General features: G+C 44.7%; 3 protein-coding genes across 10 annotated transcripts in view; all 3 read left to right on the top strand.

Annotated features, from left to right (window-relative positions):
* Nucleotides 1-22305, top strand: part of LOC122873026 (NACHT, LRR and PYD domains-containing protein 12-like) — a 657912-nt gene that overhangs the window by 320827 nt on the left and 314780 nt on the right. The window lies entirely within an intron of this gene.
* Nucleotides 1-22305, top strand: part of LOC122873028 (NACHT, LRR and PYD domains-containing protein 12-like) — a 1034258-nt gene that overhangs the window by 123470 nt on the left and 888483 nt on the right. The window lies entirely within an intron of this gene.
* ttbk1a (tau tubulin kinase 1a) overlaps nt 1-22305 on the top strand; it is a 54191-nt gene that overhangs the window by 25792 nt on the left and 6094 nt on the right. For all 4 annotated transcript variants that reach the window (XM_044189292.1, XM_044189291.1, XM_044189293.1 and 1 more), the window contains 8 exons: nt 999-1064; nt 1233-1325; nt 2212-2337; nt 2430-2584; nt 3000-3210; nt 3976-4148; nt 5261-5601; nt 7338-7519. In XM_044189292.1, coding sequence (XP_044045227.1) covers nt 999-1064; nt 1233-1325; nt 2212-2337; nt 2430-2584; nt 3000-3210; nt 3976-4148; nt 5261-5601; nt 7338-7519 — 1347 coding nt within the window. The remainder of the gene's footprint in view (nt 1-998; nt 1065-1232; nt 1326-2211; nt 2338-2429; nt 2585-2999; nt 3211-3975; nt 4149-5260; nt 5602-7337; nt 7520-22305) is intronic.

Consider the following 22305-nt stretch of genomic DNA (forward strand, 5'->3'; position numbering starts at 1 on the left):
TTGCCATGGGAACCTACACACGTCATCGTATCCTGCCCACCACGCAAATAATGAATGATATCACCGTGGAAACGTCGTCGTTGGCCCGTGTGTTTCCTGGCGTGGATGGAGGCTGTAGATGCAGCGTGACCCTCTGCTCATGTTTCTGTTTGTTTGGTTATTTTGGTCACTTTGGTTTTAATCTCCATCAGAAACATGCAGCAGCTGCCCGCTCGGCGCCTGCTGCAGCGCAGCTCCACGTTTAGTCTCAGCGCAAGGAAGTCCAATAAACTCTGTTTGTGGCTGAAGAGGCTAATAAATGTAATTATTCCTATGTTTCTCGTGATCTCAGAATAATTATATCGCAATAATTTACACAAGCAGCACTTGCTTTGTTTTTATTTCCATGACCTCAGGGGCTGTGCGGCAGAACCTGACCGGCACAGTGTGAGCCGGTCGGGTGTGGTTTCCGCTCCGTTTCAGTCTGGCACACAAAATGGCCGCAGCCAGCAAACAAAATCCCACGTGAACCAAAACCAACGTGAACAATGTAGACTGATGCAAACACACTGTATGTGACATGATGAATGACAAAATACAAAAAGTACTCCAGTGTCTCTGCCGTTATTACCGTTGGCTGCACTTCATCTGGCCGTGCTGTTTGTTACAGAGCGGCGAGCTTTACTTGAAATATATATATATATATAAATATATATTCTTCTTATATATATTTCTTTACAGAACATTAGTAACAGCAGACATGAAGAGCCAGAGAACATGAAAACCTTTCAGCACACTCGAGTAGTTCTCCAGTAGTTCTGTTTGTTAGGTAACAAGATTTGCGAGATTTCTTTGGTGAACAGGATGTGAATTATACCAAGTTTCATTATGTTTGATTATTTTTAAATTTGTATGGAGCAGCAGTATGTAATAATAATAATATAAGACTCAGTAGTGAGTTGTGATCAGGGGGCTTGTTGATGTAACCGCTGACTAACTTTGCCTAATCTTGTGTTCAGCCGAGGACCGTGGCAGGTTTCAGAGGGACGGTCCGCTACGCTTCAGTCAACGCTCATAAAAACAAGGTCAGTGCCGTTTGTTGTCTTTGAGCAGCTGGAAACATGAAGTACGTGACTAACTGTGTGGATCCTGCTGAATGAGGGAAATATTCAGGCAGCTCGTAGTTTATATTCGAACCTCGGCTAACACTGACAGTGATTTCCTAATGATGTGGTTTTGTTGTGTTCCTCCAGGAAATGGGTCGCCACGACGACCTGTGGTCATTGTTTTACATGTTGGTGGAGTTTGCTGTCGGACAGTTGCCGTGGCGAAAGATCAAAGATAAGGTCAGACTGCTTCACCTGAACATGAACAAACCAGTAACGCGCTGTAACAATAACTACTCCCACGTACATGTACTGTAGTGCAGTGTTCACACCCGCTGAACAAAATATTAGGAATCATGTTTTATAGCTTCATAAAACCATAAACTGTATGTTTTAGAAACGTTTTAAAGCTGCACTAATTAATATATTTATATGAACAAATCGCTTTGTATAATGTGAAAGGGGATCCACAGAGAATCATCACCATCAGCTCTACGGAGCTTTTTAGCCTCTTTTAGCTCCTAGTTTTGGTTTTGCGGTACATTTCCTGTCTGGTTCAGTCTCGGTGTTTCCAGCAGCAGCTGTTTTCTGATAAAGCCGCTGAACTCGAGCCGCTCAGCAGCAAACAGCAGACAGACTCAGTCAGAGAGCAGCTGGGGAACATAGCGGAGCATCTAGCAGCTAAAGAGCCAGATGTTTCCCTCAGCAGCTGCTGGAGACCAAACACAGAGCTGACAGAGAGAAGACCGGACTGACGTCCATCAGGAGACACAGACACGCCTCCTGAGGAAGCGTCATGTCGCTCTGCAGCTGCTGGAGGCGGAAATGTTAGCTGTTTGCTAACAAGTTAGCTTCAACTACTTTATAAGATGACAATATGTCCGCCGTTAAAAAATCAATTAATGCGGGTTTCACACAAAATTATTTTACATCATGATCCATTTGGATCCCCCCACCCACTGGTAAAGCAATTACATTAGTATCAAAATGAGCCAAGTCGAGTGTTAGTTTGGTTTTGACTGTCATGCCTGATGAGCGTCACCTGTTTTATATTTCAAAGGTCAAAACTGAACATGAATCCTCGTTCGTTCGCTGCAGCTGAAAGTGATTTTTGGTGTTTTCCCAGGAACAAGTTGGTCAGATTAAAGAGCGTTATGACCATCGGATGCTGCTCAAACACATGCCTACAGAGTTTACTGTCTTCCTGGACCACGTCCTGGCCCTGGACTACTACACCAAACCAGACTACCAGGTACACACCGCGAAGTGCACTGTGTGGTCTGTCTGCAGTGTTAGCACCTGGATTAGTTCAGATTCATGACTGCGTCTTGTTGTTTTGTCCAGCTGCTCATGTCGGTGTTTGAGAACAGCATGAAGGAGCGAATCATCACCGAGAATGAGCCTTTTGATTGGGAGAAGGGAGGAAGTGATGCCACGCTGTCGACCAGTGCCTCCACCCAACCGCAGCAAAACACCCGACCCACCGCCGCCATGGTGGGGTAAGAACCAAACCATCGGCTGTATGAGAGCCACTATACGCCTCCTAAACCTGAACAGGGGACACGCTTTGGTGTTGAAACGTCACACTGGTAGAAATGATGGACAAAACTACCAAAATAAGACCCAAAATGAACAAAATAAGTTTTAATAAATTGGAATTATCCTTTAAACCCATGACAGTGGCTCCATTGAGCACACTCAGGTCATGTCCTCAGTATTTGGGGGTTTTGTGGAGGGCTAAAACCTCCCACACAAACTACAACCAGAGGCTGCCTGATGTATCTAAAACATGATTTGGAAAGTGATGTAGACTGTGTATACAGTCTGTTAAACCACCAGAATAAACTTTAGTACATCATATAATCGTTTCCAAATGGTTTCTCTATCGGAGTCTCTTGTGTTCTCTGTCCACAGAGCCATCGTGACGCCGGTTCCTGGAGATCTTCAGCGGGAGAACACCGACGACGTTCTGCAGGACGAACATCTCAGTGATCAGGAGAACGCCCCCCCGGACCCTCCCCCCCGGACCCCCGGGGAGACGGGCGTCCCACATGCCGGGGAGCCGGGAGAGGCCTGGGAGGACACGGACTTCAACCGCAACAGACTCAGGATCAGCCTGAACAAGGTTTGAACTGTTACAGAACAGCTGATGGAGGAGCATTAGATGTTTGAGCTGTTGTGAAGCTGTTAGAGTTTAAAGAGTTTCCCCTCGGGGATCAATAAAGTATTTCTGATGCTGATTTCTGTTAGCCAAAGGTTTCTGTTTAATCTTTAACTTCAATTCATGTTCGTGCAGCGCTGGAATGTAACTACGTACATTTACTCAAGTACTGTACTTAAGTACAAGGTTGAGGAATTTGTACTTTACTGGAGTATTCCCCTTTTGGCTTTTAAAGTATAAAAAATGTTTCTTTTTTAAATATAAACCTTTTCTCTCGTTGTACCAACTGATTGGAGCTTAAAGGATAAGTATATTTCTGTTTCTTACACTCCATTTTAATTATTTATTATAATAGTATAATAAATATAAATAAAAGGTTTCATAGTGAACAACATTTACCAACTGTTTCCTCCATTTTCCCCTCCTTTTTCTTCTTATCTCTGCAGAAGTCCTACTTTGAGATGAGTGAAATTGTTTCACTTGAGTTGAAACAATTTCACCATTAATACCTTTTAGAGACCTTTCTATGTCTCAAAATGTGAATCCCTCTGTTTGTGTCTGTCCAGTGAATTTTTATGTAATTGTACTTCCTCTAAAACTTGCTCCATCTGCAGTCTTAACACACTTTTAGGCCACAAAAAGAGGAACTTATTTTATAGCGTTTCTACCCAGAGTGTTTAAATGGCTACTGTGTTGGACCATAAAACATCACTTCCTGTCCTTTCTCAGGGGGGTCCGGAGGAGGAGGTGGGTCGGGGGGCGTGTCCAGTGTCGCCTATTCGGGGTGGAGCCCCGGAGTCACCAACGGGTCAGGGTCGGTCCTTAAGGTACCGCCGGGTCAACAGCCCCGAATCTGACCGTCTGTCTGCTGCTGAGGGCCGGCCCGACGCCTACGGACAGAGGTGAAATGAAACACCTGAAACCACTGGAGGAGGATTAACGGCAGGAGACACCATTTTGTTTTATTTTTAGATTCACATTTTGAAAACACAAGTTTAAGTGGGAAATCGTAATTCTGGTTTTATTTGACAGCATAAAACTCAGGTGAACAGCACCACTAAAGAGTCTGGTGTTGATGCCTGGGTTTGTTTTTTGTTAATCTGAGAACTATTCAGGGTCAGTTTAATGAAGCGTTAAAGCTCGCCTTAGGTTGGATTTAAAGTTGCTAACATGTTCTAAAGGTAGAAGCAAAACTTGTTGTACAGCCAGATGGACTTAAATTCATAGTTTTCTCACGCTGCTTTGTCAAGTGTTCCTGTTGATCAGTTTGGTAAAATGCCAAAACGTGACACCCCTACCGGGGGTTTCTAGCTGTGTTGGACTTAAGATTCAAGAACTGCTGTGAGACTTTACTGCTTAAAGACTTGACTTGAAACTTTAAAAGAAAAATAGACCTGGTAAAATCATGAAACTATTTTAAAAAAAAAGAGACCGTGCCTGGTAGACCTATTTAGTTCTTAGGCCTCTGCTTTGAAAGGACTTTCACAGCTACGTGAAAAACTCTATTAACAGCTTTGAAAGGTAATTGTTTAAATCCCGTGTCCTTTTAAGAGATCTGAAAGACTTGAAACTGGCTGCAATTTGATTATGAAGACATGTGACTTGACTTAAACTTGCTCTCATTGAGAGCTGACTTGAGACTCACTTTGACAAGATGTGTGACGTGACTTGAGACAGACTTTTATAGACAAGACTTGTGACTTGACCCAGACTTAACCTCAAAAACTTTGTCTTGTCTCAGCTGACTTGAAACTTGACTTTTCTGACTTCAGACTTGGCTTGAGACTTCCTTTGACAAGACTTGAACTTGCCATCGAAGACTTGAGACTTAACTTGGACTGGTCTTGACTGACTTTAGACTTGGCTTTGCCCTCAAGCAGTTGAGACTTGACTAGGACTGATCTCGATTGACTTGGGTAATGAATTTGAACAAACAGCTGTGAAAGTCAAATTAAGTCGAGTCACATTCTCCCGTGTCTTTCTGTCTCTACATGTCTGTCTGTGTGACCTCCAGGTCTAGGATGGACATCCTCGGCTCTCCGTCTCGTCACGTCTACTCCTCCCAGCCGGCTCAGATGCTGTCTGTCGACCCTGGTTGCCGTGGCGACCGTCAGGTCAGCGGCCGCCAGGAGGTGTCGGTGGCGTCCGTTGACCAGGAGGCTCACAGCAACGCATTCATCCGCTCCGTCCCGCTGGCCGAGGAGGAGGACTTTGACAGCAAAGAGTGGGTGATCATCGACAAAGAGACAGAGCTACGAGACTTCCAGCCAACCACGTCAGGAACGACTGACGAGGAGCCCGAGGAGCTCCGCCCCCTGGAGGAGCAGGAGGAGAGGAGGAGGCTCAGGGCCGGAGGTAGGAGCTTCTGTATACACCTGAAATAAAAAGGTCTCTAGAAACACAGGGGTAAAGGCGAAAGGGTTCAGATTCAAAAGTGGATTCTATACACGATGTAGGTTCAATAAAATGCTAAAGAAAAGTCGTTACATCGTTGATGTAGAACGGACTTTGAGAAACAAAAACCTGTTTTTCTACTAAACCCTTTCTTTCATTCAACGAAAGAAGCCCAAGTTGTTCATGTTAACACAAGCTGACGTACAAGAATATATTGTAATATATTTATATATTATGCTAATTTGAATATACAGTGTATGTTTTCGGATCAAATAAAAGTCACCAACATGACCAGAAATGTAATGCCAACGTTAGGTACTCGAAAGCTATGAACACATTGTGGTTGGTCCCCAGGTTCCCTGTTCTACATAGAAACTGGTTCTCTGTCGCAGGGGTGCACTCTGAGTGGACGGAAAGCCTGTCAGCTACCTTTATTATGAAGTGGGGCAAATTTCCAGCACAGCACTTTATTTTGAAGTAGCTTAAAGTAAATAGCAATGAAGTGGTAGTTCACCAGAGTGGTGGAACTACGACGTGAGCACTGATCTATAAAACCATGCGCCAAAATGTTTTCATGCACCTTCATGCTGCTGTAAAAACTGAATCTGTTGTTCTGTATGTGTCCAATGATTTCCATCTTTACTTTAAGTCCATTTTCACCTGATTCGTCATATTTATCTTAAATATTACGCACCGTTCATTTCACAGCGCAGTGTAAAGTTTGGAGAGAGCGTCCACAGCGTCTCAGGTTGCTCTGCTGCTGCGTATCACAGACAACATGTCTGACTTTAACGAGTTTAAACTGCTCGTAGCAACAGTTTGTGCTGACACATCAGCATCTTCAAAGCCCGAAATAGTGACTGTTATTTTCCCTGATGTCAAACCTGATTGCTTTCATTGATTCGTCAGTATTTGAAAGATAAGCAGATCAGCTTTCTACCAGCAAGTCAGGTGATAGGAGTCAGATGATAGGTCCAGGATGTGTTTAGCCTAGCTTTACACACAGACTAGAAGCAGCTAACTGCTAGCCTAGCTCCTGCCTTATTCACATGTTGTGTCTTGTTAGCTAACAAGCTACTAACCAGTCCATCCTGAAGTAGATTTAGGACAGAGATCAAACCAATGACTCCATTATGAGTGTTGTAGCCATTTTGTTGGAAGATACATTTTTCCTCTTTTGACGGAGCTAGGCTAGCAGTTTCCCCCTGTTTCCAGTCTTTGTGCTAAGCTAGGCTAAACATCTATCTCTGTACTGGACACAGAGATGAAACTGATATCCAGCTGAAACATCTGACTCTGGAGAAGACAGAGAACAAGAGGATTTCACTGACTTTTCCTGTAACTGATGTTACACATTTTAAGATTAGCTACCCAACGTTGAACCCCTCAGACCTACATTTTTACGAATTAAATTTTTTAAATTTTATTTGATGTAAATCATGCTAAATTTGGATTTTCAGATCATCAGTCGAGTCGTAAGTACAAAGTTCAAGTACAAAAACAAGGCAATAAGGCTTTGCATAAAACAAAAAAAGCTACATAGGGCAATATAAAAAGACATTTAAATATTTAAATAGAAAATAAAAACAAGATAAAACAGGAGAGTAAAAGTTGTAGGAAATGAAACATTTAGCATCAGTGTCGACTTCCAGAGCTCAGTCTCTTGTAACTCTGGGTCACATTTTGTTGCCATGCAGGAGGGGAGCTGGTGGTTCGTCCAAAGACCCACACCAGGGAGAGCAGCCGGGGGATGCTAACGCTAACGGAGGAGGAGGCGTCGAGGAGGAGTGGCGGGAGCCCCGCCCAGTCGCCCTGTCACTCGCTGCCATCGGGACGCCCCCGCCGGAGAGAGTCAGAGCCCATTGGACCTCAAAGACCGGTAAGAGACCCGTCCAGCCAATCAGAGGAGAGCTCAGCTCTCTGACGGCATGTTGGTGGACAGATGAGGAAGAGGACGGCTGCTGTGCAGATTCATCTCTCTGATGACAAACTGTCATACCAGACGCTCTGCAGCAGCCGCTCCAGCTCTTCTCCCTGTCTGCCAACACGCAGCTTAAAGGACAAATCCAGCATGATCGCAGGTTTTGCTAATTTCCAGTTTTTCCTTCTTTGGTTTCCATCAGTGTCGATGATTCTGAGCTTTTTGCTTCCCTTTAGGAAGCTTTAGGAGAAGACAGAGCAGCGGGCAGCACAGGGTGAAAGTCAAAGACGTAGCTTTGTCGATTCAATCCCCGGATTGGCAGGATACATCAGGTGCAGGAGGAAAAAGCAGCACTTTGCCTTCTCTGATTACCACTGCTGAGGTGCCCTTGAGCAAGGCACTTAACCCCCAGCTGCTCCAGTGGAGCTGCTCAGAGGCCAGCAGGTCAGCCTGTGGGTGTGCTGGGAAAGAGGTTCAAGTTCAGACTGAAGCCGTGTTGAGTTGTAGCTTTAAATTTTATTTCAGTTAACTGACTGCAGCCGCTAAAGAGTCCGTGGCCCCGGGCTGTGACTGACAGGAGGTGGAGTCGAACACATTGACAGAGAAAGTTAGAAATACGCCCGAGAGGCTCTGAGCAGTGACTGCTAACAGTGTGTCAGTTCCACATGTCGGACATCTGCCCAAAGTTATAAAGAGGCTGCCTCCTTTAGACATTAGCTTCCTGGGATGTACCGAAACTTTTATTGTGTACCTTACAGCCTGGCGCGCAGTTCACTGATACTTTGGTTCATTCACCAAAACAAAACGTCAGCCGCTCCAGTTAGTCGTTGGAGGTAATGAGCACAACATCTGGACTCATGCTGGAATTGTCCTTTTAAAGATGTCCCGGTGGTGGCAGGCAGACGGACTCCTGCAGGAGTTTGCCCGCAGGTTCACGGCAGCAGCGTCCTGCAGCTGAGCGTCGGTCACACGCAGTCGTTCTGTTCGACCTCCGGCGGCCAAAAGATCCTCCGACAGAGTCGATATGTCCTTCACTCCGCTGCTGGCTGTCAGCAGGGACAGGTGGTGATATTTAAAGTGCATGTTGCTCCGCAGCACGAATGTCTGCACTACCTTTAGTTCCCTTCATGTTCAGGTCTTTCGCTGAGGACGCCGACAAGCTACCGACAAATCCAAAGCCGCTGTATGAAAGTCGAAATTCTCTGCAACAGTTTAAGAGTTAAAGTGGTGAGCGCTGCGTGCAACAGTAAAACAAATCATCTTGCTCTATCTTGTCTTATTCAGTCACGTTTCTGTTATTTCACATGCAACACGTTCAGTCGAGACTACGATTAAATCGTCTCAGAACGGCAGGTTTGTTTCTTCAGGACGTACAGTGCACGTACTTGAGTATATCTGAGGAAGGACATGTTCTGTTTTTCCTACTGTGGCAGGATGAGATGTTAGTTTCTTAGTTTCTGTTCCACAGATTTTGCTCTGCAGTTTATTCTCTCTCAAAACATGATACTGAGACTTTCTGTCCATATTCTCAGATAAAGCTGCTGGCCAACCCTGGTTATTGTTAAACTGCGAAGGAGTTCGGTACTGTAGCAGAACCTGATTTATACTGAAATGTGGACAGAAAACGTTCAGCTTCTTAAAGAGCCAGACGGAAGAAAACATTCGGTTACAGACGCTAGCTGGAAAAGGGGGCAGGACGTGAAGGAAAAGTTTGACATTTTGAGAAATGCACTCTCACTGTCTGTGCGTTAAATATGGAGCTGGAACTGGAAGTAAATTAGCTTAGCCTAGCTTAGCATAAAGCTCACTAATTGACACTAATTCATTTGATATGTTATTTGTTCAGTACACAAACAGAGACAGGGAGCTTTACGGCTGCTGGGAGCTGGATTGTGTTATCTTCAGACAGAGCCAGGCTAGCTGTTTGCCCCCGTTTCCAGTCTTTAATGCTAAGCTAAGCTAACAAGCTGCTGGCCGTAGCTTCATATTTACTGTAGAGACATGAGAGTGGCATCAGTCTGAACTCAGCAAGAAAGAGAAGATGATTTCCCAAAATGTCGAATTATATCTTTAATCAAACTGTCGCCGAGTTTGACGACATCCGCCTCCAGAAACAACGCCGACCGTTCCGCTCACTTCGGCTGTTAGAGATCTACTTCCTGTCGCCGCCGTCACTGTGACCCTGACGCCGTTGATGGTGTGATTCTTCCACGACTGCCTGTGACAGTTTTACCGTCCAGCCGCGTGAACGCTGCTGCCGTCTCTATCTTGTCGTTGGAGGCGAAATCTTTTCCATCTCTTTGCTTTTTGCCCATTTGACTTTTGCTTTGGACCATTTTACTCTGAAGGAATGAGTGAGAAGCACACACACACACACACACACACACACACACACTGCATACACACACACACACTGCACAAACACACACACTGCACACACACACACACTGCATACACACACACACACACACACACACACACACACACACACACACACACACACACAGGACCTGTAGCCACGAGGTTTCTGTCAGGATGCTGATGATGTTTCATCTTCTGTTGTTCTGCTGTGTTTCTCACACACACACATGAACACACACACACACACACACACACACTGAACACACACACACACACACACACACTGAACACACTGAATACACACACACACACACACAAACACAGTAACACACACACACACAAACACAGTAACACACACACACACACACACACACACTGAACACACTGAATACACACACACACACACAAACACAGTAACACACACACACACACACACACAAACACTGCACACGCACACACACACACACACAAACACTGCACACACACACACACTGAACACACTGAACGCACACACACACACACACACACTGAACACACTGAACGCACACACACACACACACACTGAACACACTGAACGCACACACACACAGTTCTGGTGATTCTGTGCTGGACGAGTGGAAATAACAGTTACTACCAAAAACGGCGCCGGGGATTATCCGCCATATTGGACGAATCAGCAGCACTCAGCGTGGGGGAAAGTAAAGGTGTGGACGTCTGTGTCTCATGCAGGAGACGTTTGTGTCCCGCCACAGACCTGAAAACAAACAATAACTTTACCCATAATGCAGCTGCCACGTGCACACAATGTAGAAAAAACACTGGCACTGGACGTAATCCAGGTCCTGCAGAGACGTCCGGTGGTGGCGTTCTGGTCTGGCGACGCCGAGCCGTCTCTGCGTTTCCTTCGTGGTGATTTACAGCGCGAGCTGTAACGCCTCGTGTTGGACAGATTCTACAGTGATTCGTGTAGAGAACAACGTGGAGAAGTGGAGGGGCCGCCATAACCCTGATTCGGGACGCGTGACAGTCCGGTATCAGGGTTATGACGGGCCGCCGGACATTTCAGTGATAGGAAGTTTATTTAGCGGCTTCGCAGGCTTGGTCGGTTTCCTCCGTTAAAGCTCCCTGTGGAGTTTCTCTTATAAACATTCAGTTTTTCTGAAAAACACGTGTGTGTGTGTGTGTGTGTGTGTGTGTGTGGTGAAACAAACGCGTTGAACGTTTCCTTCCTCGTTGAACGTTTGCAAATCTGATCGTTCTTTTAACGTTTGAAATCCTGCAGTCTTCTTCTTCACTGCCTTTGTCGGCGCGTCGCTGCCACCTGTCAGTCAGTGGAGTAGTGCGACTCCATTGGCAGGAATGCGTACTGCGTCGTGTGCGTCCTCGTGCACGAGACGAGCGAAACGCGGTCCCGTTAAAGTCAATACGAATAAGTCAAATAAATTCAAAGGTGGCGCAGGATTTCTTACCTGAAGCAGCATGTGCACTGATGAAAGCAGCGGTCTCCTGTGTGCGGTGCATCTGCCGGCCTCCGGCGGAAGAAATCCTGCGCTTTGAGCCTTCGTCTGTCAGAGTTTCTTACTTTGCGCCTTCCTGCATTGTTTTGTTCCACTTTAAAAGTTGCAGAGAAGATGCAGAGAGTTTGTATTTTCAGCATTCTTCCTGCGCTGTGCTGATCCAGAGTCTGACGATCCGCCAGCAAAGACTCGGAGAAGCTCAGCGCTGTCAGTTTTTGTTGACCGAGCTGTTGGTTCAGCTAGTTTGTTTGCTTTCAGGCAGGGTCGCTTCTCTTAAAGCAGTTTGCTTTTGGTTTCTGTAAATCCTCGAGACTTATTGTCTCTCGCTGTTTGCCTGAACTGCTGAATTGTCCCAGATATGAACTCCAGCTGGTACCGAGTCCGAGCTTTGGACAATGACAGCCGTCTTTTCTTTTATTATTTATCAATCATTAATCACGTTGACACTTTACCCGCTTAGTTCACGTTTGACTCAGTTGTATTGGATTTGACTTGAGGTGAAATATTTGGCGGTTAAGCGAAGCGTTTTGTAATTGCGTCCAGCAGTTTGTGCACATGAGCTGCGAGGACAACACGAAATCACACACACCCACTGATTCACGTAGCAGGAGGGGAAAGTGTCGTCAGGACAAAGCATCCCGAACACATGGAAACTTATATTTGTTCCTATACAGCCGCTGTCTTCAGATCAGCTACGTTGTGGAACATTTAGATGTGTTTGTTGATCAAATGATGCTTGAAACTTTACTTTTTTTTATGTGAATCCAGTGAACTTCCTCTCAGTGTCACAGCTGTAGATGACGGATCCATCAGTCGGCCAGAATACAAAATGAGCAGTTGATGGTTGGATGGGTAAAGTCCTGCGCGTGTTGGCTAAACACTAAAACGATACATTGGTCTCTATTTACTGGCGTTAAAAGAAGAAAAGAGTCGACTGTAACGTTAATGTTTGGTGTCGGGAGCTTTGCATTAAAACTAAAACTGTGACACTTAATTCTGTTTGTCCTGAATCCACACCTTCACTCACGCTGCAGTCGCACTGTCATGAATGTACGATTTGTCTCTTACGACAAGCTGCAGCAACACAAGAACAACAGAAACATCCATCCAGACAAACGCTCGGTTATTGAACATACGCAGATCACCTGGACACGAGACGGACTGACAGCAACAAGATGTCATAAAAAAATATGACGTATGTTTGTCTACTATTAGTTGAAAGTGACAGAAGAAAGGTCCCTGAAAGGAGAACCCTTTAAGAGTGTTTTGTGAACTTCATACGGAGGCCCCGAAGTCCCAAAAGATCTTTGATTAATCTTCAGATAATATGTTGTTCACACAAGATTTAAAAAAAAAAAAAAAGACTTCTGGGCCTCCGTAAATTAAAGATCAAGGTAATAAAAAGAAAGAACGAAAAGAAAACTTGTGAAAAACTGAAAACATTTGTTTTTAAGGAAAATTTCTAAACTAAAAACAGTTAATTTATGACTAAATAATAAAAGGTTGTGACGAATGGATGGGCTGTAAAACAAATGAAACAGCATCATTGAGCACTTTGTTGTGGAGGACTGAACCTGACTAATTAGGGGGAAAACCTGTAAACAAATAAATAAAACTCTCAAATAAATTGAAATTTTGATCATTTAATCACAACGCTAACAGCATGAAGTGCTGCCAGCGTCCCCTAGAGGCTGCAGAGCTAATTACAGCCACAATATGAACAAACTACATCCTGATGATTTATCTTATTTATATTATTTATCTTATTTATATTATTTATCTTATTTATGTGTTCTGTCTGAACAGCAGTGGAGCTGAAATGTAAAAAGCTGAAGGGTTCCTCCTCAGACGGCAGGACAGAGATCCGGACATTTCATGACATTATATTTTGAATGCTTTGTGTGTGTGTGCTTGTGTATTTCATCCTGACAGTCCTGTCCTGATGGTGGCGCTAGAGGAAAGGTCGGAGTCAGTGGGATTTAACCTTCTGGGGAGTCTGAATATGCACAGCTGATTTCATGAAAGTGAACGTGGAATCGTTGAATTTAACATTTATTTAACATTTTATTTTCGTTTCATTTTCCTTCAGCAGGATTTTCTTGTTGGGTGTTGTGATGATATCGATTATTTTCTTTTTCTTTCAGTTCAGTTATACATTCGTGTGATTCATCCGATTTATTCATGCACTCATTTATTTATTTATTTATTTTTACTAATAAGTCAGGTTTGGTCCTCCGTACTTGGTGGCTGCTGTTTACAGGCTGGACGTTATTACACCATCGCTGATGTTTCACTTTCTCGGCGGTGTAACAGAGCCGTGTGCACAAATCCGCTTCTAGTGATACTTTAGCGAGCTGTGACTGACCGTCACCGCTAGACTCAGAGCGAGCTCTCCGCCGCCAACCATCGAGGACTGCCATTCTCTTTTTTACTCCTCTCCAATTCTTCCCCCCCTCCACATAACTACTGACGCCTTTGCCCCCAACCTATCGCTTTAAAAGTACACAGTATTTCGAGTTTGACTCACCCGAGGAGACAGAGAAAAGAGCGAGGGTGCCATTGGGACAACACAAGAAGAAATAAAGTGATGTTTCGGGGTAAGCACAGTTTAGGATAGTCCTTTACCTCTGTTCTCTCACTCAGTTTCTGTTCCTCCTCTTCCTTTTCCTTCTGTTCAGACATATTTCCTCCCTTTTTTTTTTTTCTCCGTCGTGTGTCTGTGTTTTGTGTGCTTGATGAATCCATCTCTCTTTCGTGTTCCCTGTTTTCTTTTTGCATCTCCAGTGGTCATTTTCTTTCAGAAATCAGAAGCTCAAACTGTCAGTTGTCCAGGCTGTTGTAGACTAGTGAGATACAGCATGTGCAGTGTTCATGCTGGTGACTTTGTGTCCTTTTAAAGTGCTTCTTTGTGGGGGGGGGGGGGAATATTTTCATCACCATTTTTGCAGCTAGAGGGATGCTAGTCTGACCAATCTGGCAACCCACGCAGCTAACAGTCTATTGGCTCAACTGTCCTGTTAAGTCTTTCATAGCTTCTAACTAGTATCTGATAGCTGTAACTGTAGACAGAGTGCCAGATTTACACCAACACTCCCTCAGCTTCTCTCCCCAGGCTCCTCCCCTCGCGACCTTTGACCAATCAGCTAAAGGCTTTAGATGTGCGAGAGCACCAATCAGCTCTCTCCTGTCTAACGTCCGGTCAGGGAGGGGAAGGAGGCGAGGGCAGGAAGTCAAATCAGAGTGTTGGGACGTAGCCGTAGAAAACAATATTTATTCAAAATATTTATTTTGATAAAGAGTCGTTTCCGCTCATTAACCTCCCTCCCTCCTTCTCTCTGATTGGTCTGTTTGCAGTTGGAAGAGGACAGGCACCAGCCGCGGCCCAATCAGCTGAGGAGGCTAGCCTCCTACGTCTTCTCCTCCTCCACCCTGGAGACGGAGCAGTATCCCCACGGAGGAGGCAGCTTCATCCAGAGGAGCCGCTCGGCCGAGAGCAGCCCCGCCCACATCACCGCCGCCACCGCCTCGGTCCGGCGGCGGCACGCCGGCACCCTGCCGACGCCCGGCAGCCCGCGGAGCAGACACTCGGTCCTGAACGTGTCGAGGACGCAGCTGCAGCATATGTTAGCCAAGCTCATGAACAAGAACAACAGCTGAGAGGACTGAGAGACGGACTCAGATCACACACACACACACACACACACACACACACACACATGCAGGGTCTGCCAAACCACTCTTGGGGCCCAGGGCAGAATTCGCCCCCCGGTGTCCCAGCACGTAAACTGTACTCGATGAAGACGGCACACAGTGGCGGCCACCTACTGAGGAACTGTAATTTATTAAGGGCAGCAATTAACAATTAGCGATTAATCTGTAGATGTATTTATTTAAATCCAAGTCCAAAGTGACGCTTTTTAAATAAAGATACACTCCCTGATTTTGTTCCCCTAAATCTCCTAAAATCATTTAATTGTCTTCAGTTTGAAAACATCATGTTTTCAAGGAGCTGAACCTTTAAAATCCAATATAACACAGGGACAAAAAGTAAACAAACAGTTGATTTCATGTTTGTAATGTGCTGGTTTGGGGCCCCCTGGTGGCTCAGTTTACATCAGGCCGGCTCTGCATATACACACACACACACACACACACACACACACACACACGAACATACGCATATATGAAACAGACGTAATGAACGCAGCACACGGAGAGCCAGATAATAACCACACACGTTAATTAAACACAACAAGCCATATTACTGGCACACAGCAGCACCGCTGTGCTGGCAGACAGACAGTTTCACACACACACTCACACACACACACACACACACACACACACACACACACACACACACACACACACACACACACACACACACACACACACACACACACACACACACACACACACACACACACACACACACACACACACTCACACACACACACACTCTCACACACACACACACACACACACACTCACACACACACTCACGTAGCTCTACCAACTACTTTTCGAGCAGAGGAACAGAAGAAGAGGAGAAAAGTTCTGACGACGGGAAATATTTTCCATGCAATAAACTCTAAACAGCCTGTCTGCAAACCTTGCGTTGCACACGCCACAGAGCTGGCAAACTGGAGGAAATCATGTGATGAATATTTCCTTCTTGTCTCTGTGAAGAAGAGGAAAGTGAAACAGAGTGGGGGCTGCTAACAGACTGTTAAGCTTTACAGTATTTGTGCATTTATTTGTTTATTTTTGTGCTTTTCTCGCTAAAATGAAGGAGCGATCGTCGAGGAATGCAGGTCGTCCCGGCGGTCAAGTTTTTGCACCGAGAGTTTGGAGTCGGCGTTTCCCCTCCGATCATCGCGTCCGCCGAGCAATACACCGACACTTCACAGCACGTCTTCACCGACACACAACCGCTGACCCCAACGTCTCGCTCTGATTCTGGCTTCATTAAATCTTGTGTGTGAAGAGAGGAGTGTGAGTTTTATCTGTGAAAAGGTTTTTCTGACAGTGTGATAACTGATCAGTCACTTTGATCTCTAATCACAGCCTTTATGACAAAAGCTGTTACCGTGCTGGGTCTTTGGGTAGCAGTGCGGTGGCCCGAAGGTGCAAATGTTTCACACAAGAAGAAGAAAACAGCAACGTTAAAACAAAAAACTAAAAACACAATGACATTTCATGAATCAACAAAATAAAACCCCACAACATTTCACTAAATACATTCACAACTCCAAAATGTGACATTATTGCAGAAAACTAATTAAAGGACTTCACAATATTAATTTTATATAAATGTTTAAAAAAAAAAATAAAATTCCAAAAAACACTACGACTAGAAAGAAAACATAGTGACACAACATTCAACAAAACTTGTAAATCACAAATAAAGAAAACACAACAGAAACTTCTCCGACACTTTATTTGCTCAATGTAGCGATTGCTAATTTTAGTTAACTAATTTCCGATTTATTTCCTGGGATGTTTAAATTTAAAAAACATTATATTAAGAAAAGTGTATTTTGCTGTGAAGGGCCACCATATAACAGGAAAGGCTACGAGGCCAGTAATGCACCGCAGACGGAGCCGTCTCTTTGCATTTAAAGCGCCCTGTGTTCAACGTGACACTTTTTAAACTAAACCTTGTTATGATTGGTTGGGGGACGGGAAATGGAGGCGGAGCTCTAAGCGAGTAGGAGGGGCCGAGCTGCTAAACATGACAGTACTTCCGGCTGTTGTTGGTGCAGAACAGGAGAGTTACACACAAATAACCAATTTATTTCTGGTCCTCGTGTCAGTTTGTCGTGTGATTGATCAGCTGTGGTGCTTAAGAATTATTATAGGACCTTTATCTGGAGATTTTGACTTCATTTTCTCATCATCTTAAGAAAACACAAAGTGTTACACAAAGTGGCAATGTCCGTCGCTCAGACCACCACTTGAATATCTCGGCATCTACTGGATTGTCATTTAATGTGTCCAACACTTTGGTTTATGACCAAATACCTGCAAAACTAATGGCATTCAGCCTCAGCTGCACTTTGCTACTTAGCAAATGTTAGCATGCTATCATGCTAAGATGGTGAACATACAGAATATACCTGTTAAACATCAGCATGTTAGCATTGTCATTGTGAGCATGTTAGCATGCTGATGTTAGCATTTAGCTTACAGCAGCGCTGTGTCTAACTACAGCCTCACAGAGCTGCTAGCATGGCTGCGGACTTAAAGGTGGGGTATGCGATTCTAATATGCACGTCTTTTTGTCGAATTCAGCGAATATCTCCTCACAGTGCGCTAGCTGTCCGTTCAGTGTGAGCGCTGAAAAAACCTCCTTTGTACTCAGCCCTGGCTCTGTGAATGGGAAACTAACGGGCCGAGCCACACAGCACTGTTCTAGCCATGATCTGTGTGTCAGGTGACGTTAAACGACTTGCCCGCGGACATTCAGCTGACTCTCTAGTTAGCCAAGATCTGCTGCTGTTGTGATGTTAGCTATAGCAGCAGGAGAGTTGTGAGCGTCGCTGTCTGGAGCTGCTGTGCTGGCTCTGGGAAACCGTCTCGTCCTCTCTGGCTGTTAGCTTCGCAGCAGCAGCTGTAGCGACAGTTTGCTAACCCACAACCTAGCTAACATTAGTTATATTACTTGTTGTGCCGTTGTTCGCTCTATATCATGGTATTTGTCATGGTATTGATTTCTCCAGAATCACATACCCCACCTTTTAAGTAATCCTGAGATCAGGATTTAATGATCAGGTTATCTGTAGATATCAAAAACAGTTTATATATTTCTTTATCATTAAAACAGAACTTCCTGTTCTGTCCAAGTCCGTTTCATCATGGAGTCGTTCCTCTCAGCCTGAAGACAGAAAAGGCTAAACTGTTATTTTCTCAAGATAATGAGATGATTAAGTCTTAATCTCAAGCTAACGAGCTCAAAACACTTTCGGAAACCACAGCCGGTCAGAGCTTCTGAAGGTCTTTGTGGAGATTTAATGTCTCATCGCTCCACGTTTGGCTGTTGTGTTTGAGTTAAATCAGGTCTTCCAGAGGACAAGGTCGATCCTGTTTCATTCATGAGGATTGTCAAAGGGAAATGCAATCAGTGGGATTTGTTTTATGTTGGGTTTGTTGGTGGAGGGATTCTGTGAAACACCCGGCCATCAGATGGTGGCTCAGGCTGCCGTGTTGATTCTGGTTTGGCGTTTTCTGTTGCTGGGTTTGTTAAAGGCTGCCTGTCTCTGACTGAGCCAGCTGACCTCATGAAGAGTTGTAAAGGCGACTTGATGCTCTTTCGGTCGTCTGTGTTTGTGAATGGCAGTGAGCGTGACCAGAGGAGCTCCGAGCTTTAATGTGTATCCGTTCTGCGGTGGTCTCTGGTTCCTGGTTCCTGACATCTTGTCGTGTGTTTGGATCACCGTCTTTTTTTACATCGTGCTTCCTCTTCCATCACTATTTTCTGACCGCTGGACTTCACTGTTGCACTTTATCACTGAGGGTCTCACTGTATGGATGCAAAACACAGATGCAATAAGTGAAACGTGGGATGTTAAAACAAACAAGAGACTTATTTAAATGGACATTCTGGTGGTTTACACATCTACAGTCTCTGCAAGTTGATTTCTGCAGAAATGAACTGAAACAGTGGCTGGAAGGAAGGAAATCAATGTGATGGAAGATTTAAAAAATGATGAGCAGGAATGAAAAGTAATTAATGGGATGAAATAATGAAAAAACCACCACTATAATCCCATAATGGCTCCGGGAGAGCAGAGCGAGGGCTTTCTTATTTCACAGCGCAGTGCGCCATTTTCTGCATTTCACAAGCAATGAGACGGAATAACGTTACAGTCCGTAACAGCTGTATCGTAAGGGCATGCATAGGAAATGTAGCCAGAGCGTGTTTCAGGGATGTGTTGGCCGGTGGGAAACAAGCTGGACGTCGCTGTGTTATTTGTTGGTTTTGGTAAAAGTATTAGTGTTACCATGTCTCCGTTTTGAAAATGCTAGTTCCAGGCAGATTCCTTGAAACGGTGTTAAAAGAAAATTGTCAAAAATTGTATTTTGGTGGTTTATTCGGTGTGAGAGTGTGAGCAACCAGCATCCACCAGTCAGGAGTAAACACCATCCGATCAGCAAACATCTTCCATCCAATGACCAAACTGTGAGAGTCCACATTTGAAGAAGTGCGCTGATCACACGTTTCTGGTTGGTGGTTGGTTGAAGCATCAGAGACAGACGAGGTGGGACGAGGGACAGCCTGGTTTTGATCCAAAGTTGCTCTAGAAGTTGAAGTTGATTCAACAGTTGACTGTCTTTGAAAATTGCGCTTTTCTTCCAACAGCTGAAAAAGTGCCAAACCCCCCAAACCCCCCTCCCCTGAGCCGACTCCTGAGCCGACTCCTGAGCCGACTCCTGAGCCGACTCCTGAGCCGACTCCTGAGCCAGGCTGCTTTGTTTGAGAAGGAGCGAGACTCCCTCTCCTCACTGGGTGTTTCGCTTCCTTCTCGACGCGTTAAAGTTACCACCACAAATATCGGTATGAAAGAATCCCAGAAAAACAACATCACCAGCTGTTTGAACGCAGCCTCAGGATGTTCAGCTGTTCAGAGCCTCCAGATTTCCAAGGTTCGCCTGTGATTGGCTATAATCACCGTCCACGTGTCCGTCTGTGTCTGCACGCTTGTGAATGACACGTTGATTAGTTCATTAGTCCGCTTGGAAACAATGTCTTACAACAAAATGGTAATAACAGCCATCTAAACAAAGAGCAGGACGAACGGCGAGTGTTTCTGACCAACATTTAATCGACGGGTTTGAGAAGATTCGTCACGTTCAGGCTCGCTCATCATACTGCAGCAAAAGACCTTTGCAAGAGGTGCAAATGATGAGTCTTTATTTTGACATTTACAGGTACGTTTCTCCAGAATATGCAGAGCGACGTGTTCCACTTTGAATGAGACGGTTAGTGCTTGTTCCACCCTGAGAGCTGGAGGCTTTAACATTTCCAACCACGTTACTATAAGAACAAAGAGCCACTGGAAGAGCGCTGAGTTGTGAAAGCCAGTTGAATATGAGGCCGCTCTGTGGGAGGCTGCTTTGAAGTCAGAGCTGCGTCTCCCGAACATGTTCAAAAACCTTTCGGAGTACACTACGGGAGACTAGCTGGGGCGGCCATTTTGTGCAATGAAAGCCAAACGTTTGCTTTCTCGATGTGTTAAAGGGCTACATTAACTAAATATGCACCACCTGCTGTTTCATTAAGCTTGAGGCATTAACATTAGCAGCTCCAGTCTGACGAGGAGACAGCCGGAGTTTGTTTTCATGCTGCTTCATGCTGAGTTCAGGACTTCCTGCCTGTTTTATATTTAGCATAACGTTATACTACAACTACTTAGAGAATGTATGAAGTGGACTAGCTGCTAACTTTGAACTTTATTTTGCACGCCTGCAAAATGATTCACCTACCGTACAAGATTGTCACCGATACATGTCAGTGTTTTGTCCCGTGTCACCGTGAGCGCAGTGCCACGTTCAGTTAAACACCGGCGGCGGGAAGCTTCGAGTGTGCTTATTCTGCTGCCGACACGCTGAGTTTAAAAAAACGATCCGCAGCATTAATGACGGTATGTCGCACCGAAAGACTGTTTAACGACTGTCGCCACTCTTTGCATGAGATGTACTGTTTGTACGACACACACCTCTGACTGTAAAATGACTGAAAACAGCACTGTACTGTAATTACAACAAAAACACAGAGGAGTTACGCCTCTGACTGAAAAACGTCTGTGATTTTTTGTAAATAATTCACACCGCCACCAGAGGGGATACTCACGGATCAGAGCTGCTGAGTCCAGATCTGACTTTAACGAGAAGCCGGTGGAGCCTTTTTTTAGTCCTGATAGTCACAGAATCCATAATCTTTCATCACATCCTTTAATCTGCAGTGTAGCTGTGAACATTTACATCCAGTGTTCTGTTTGTCCGTGGAGGCGGTCGTGATGCACGATGCTGTTAAAACATCACGGACTTCTCTTAGTGTTTGGCTGTTTGAGCCGACAGCTCTGGATGGATGAGATGTTTTTTATATCTGAGTTTTGCTGTTTTGGACATAATCCCCATCGGCCATGATAGGATTTGATTCAACAGCTTCGTTGCAGAGGTGCAGTGTCGCAACAACGAAACCAATGGGAACTTTAAACTTTACTCAAACTGTCAAACCATAAACAGTCGACAAATTCTGAAGCGCTACTTCCTGGTTCGTACTGGACTCAAAGCAGTCTTGCAGGTGAATGGACGATTGAAAAGCCATTTCAAGTTTAACTTAGTTCATTCAGAAGTTGTGGTCTATAGGAATTATGGCCAAAACAACAAAAATAAGACCCAGGATCTGAAAAAGGCTGAAATTCTCCTTCAAACCTTTACATGTAGTAGTGCAAGTTGAAATACTTGTAAGGCTGGCAATACACTCCAAACAAAATGTGTTCTTCAAGGCTGTCCAGCTGCTGCTCAACATGGTGCTGTGAGAAAATGCTTATATAATAACTCCAACCATTCGTTTAATGAAGTGCAAAATTTTAAGAAATGAAAATATTGTCAGCCTGCCAAAATACGGCAGTCCGTTGTGTTTGCTAACCGGCCTTTTTGGCTGTAAGAACACGTCGAATTTAATCTTGTTTGGAGTGTCCTGTCTAACTGCTGCTACTCATGTTGTTCAAACTGAAAAATATATATATGTTCATTTGGTTTGAGTTGATTTAAGCAAGAAGATATTAAACCTACAATTGTGGCTTGTAAAGTGTTTTCCAGAAAACCAAAAAAATGTACTCCAGCACTGTTGATTAGAAA

This window comes from Siniperca chuatsi, linkage group LG3 (assembly GCF_020085105.1).
Source record: "Siniperca chuatsi isolate FFG_IHB_CAS linkage group LG3, ASM2008510v1, whole genome shotgun sequence".
Classification (NCBI taxonomy): domain Eukaryota; kingdom Metazoa; phylum Chordata; class Actinopteri; order Centrarchiformes; family Sinipercidae; genus Siniperca; species Siniperca chuatsi.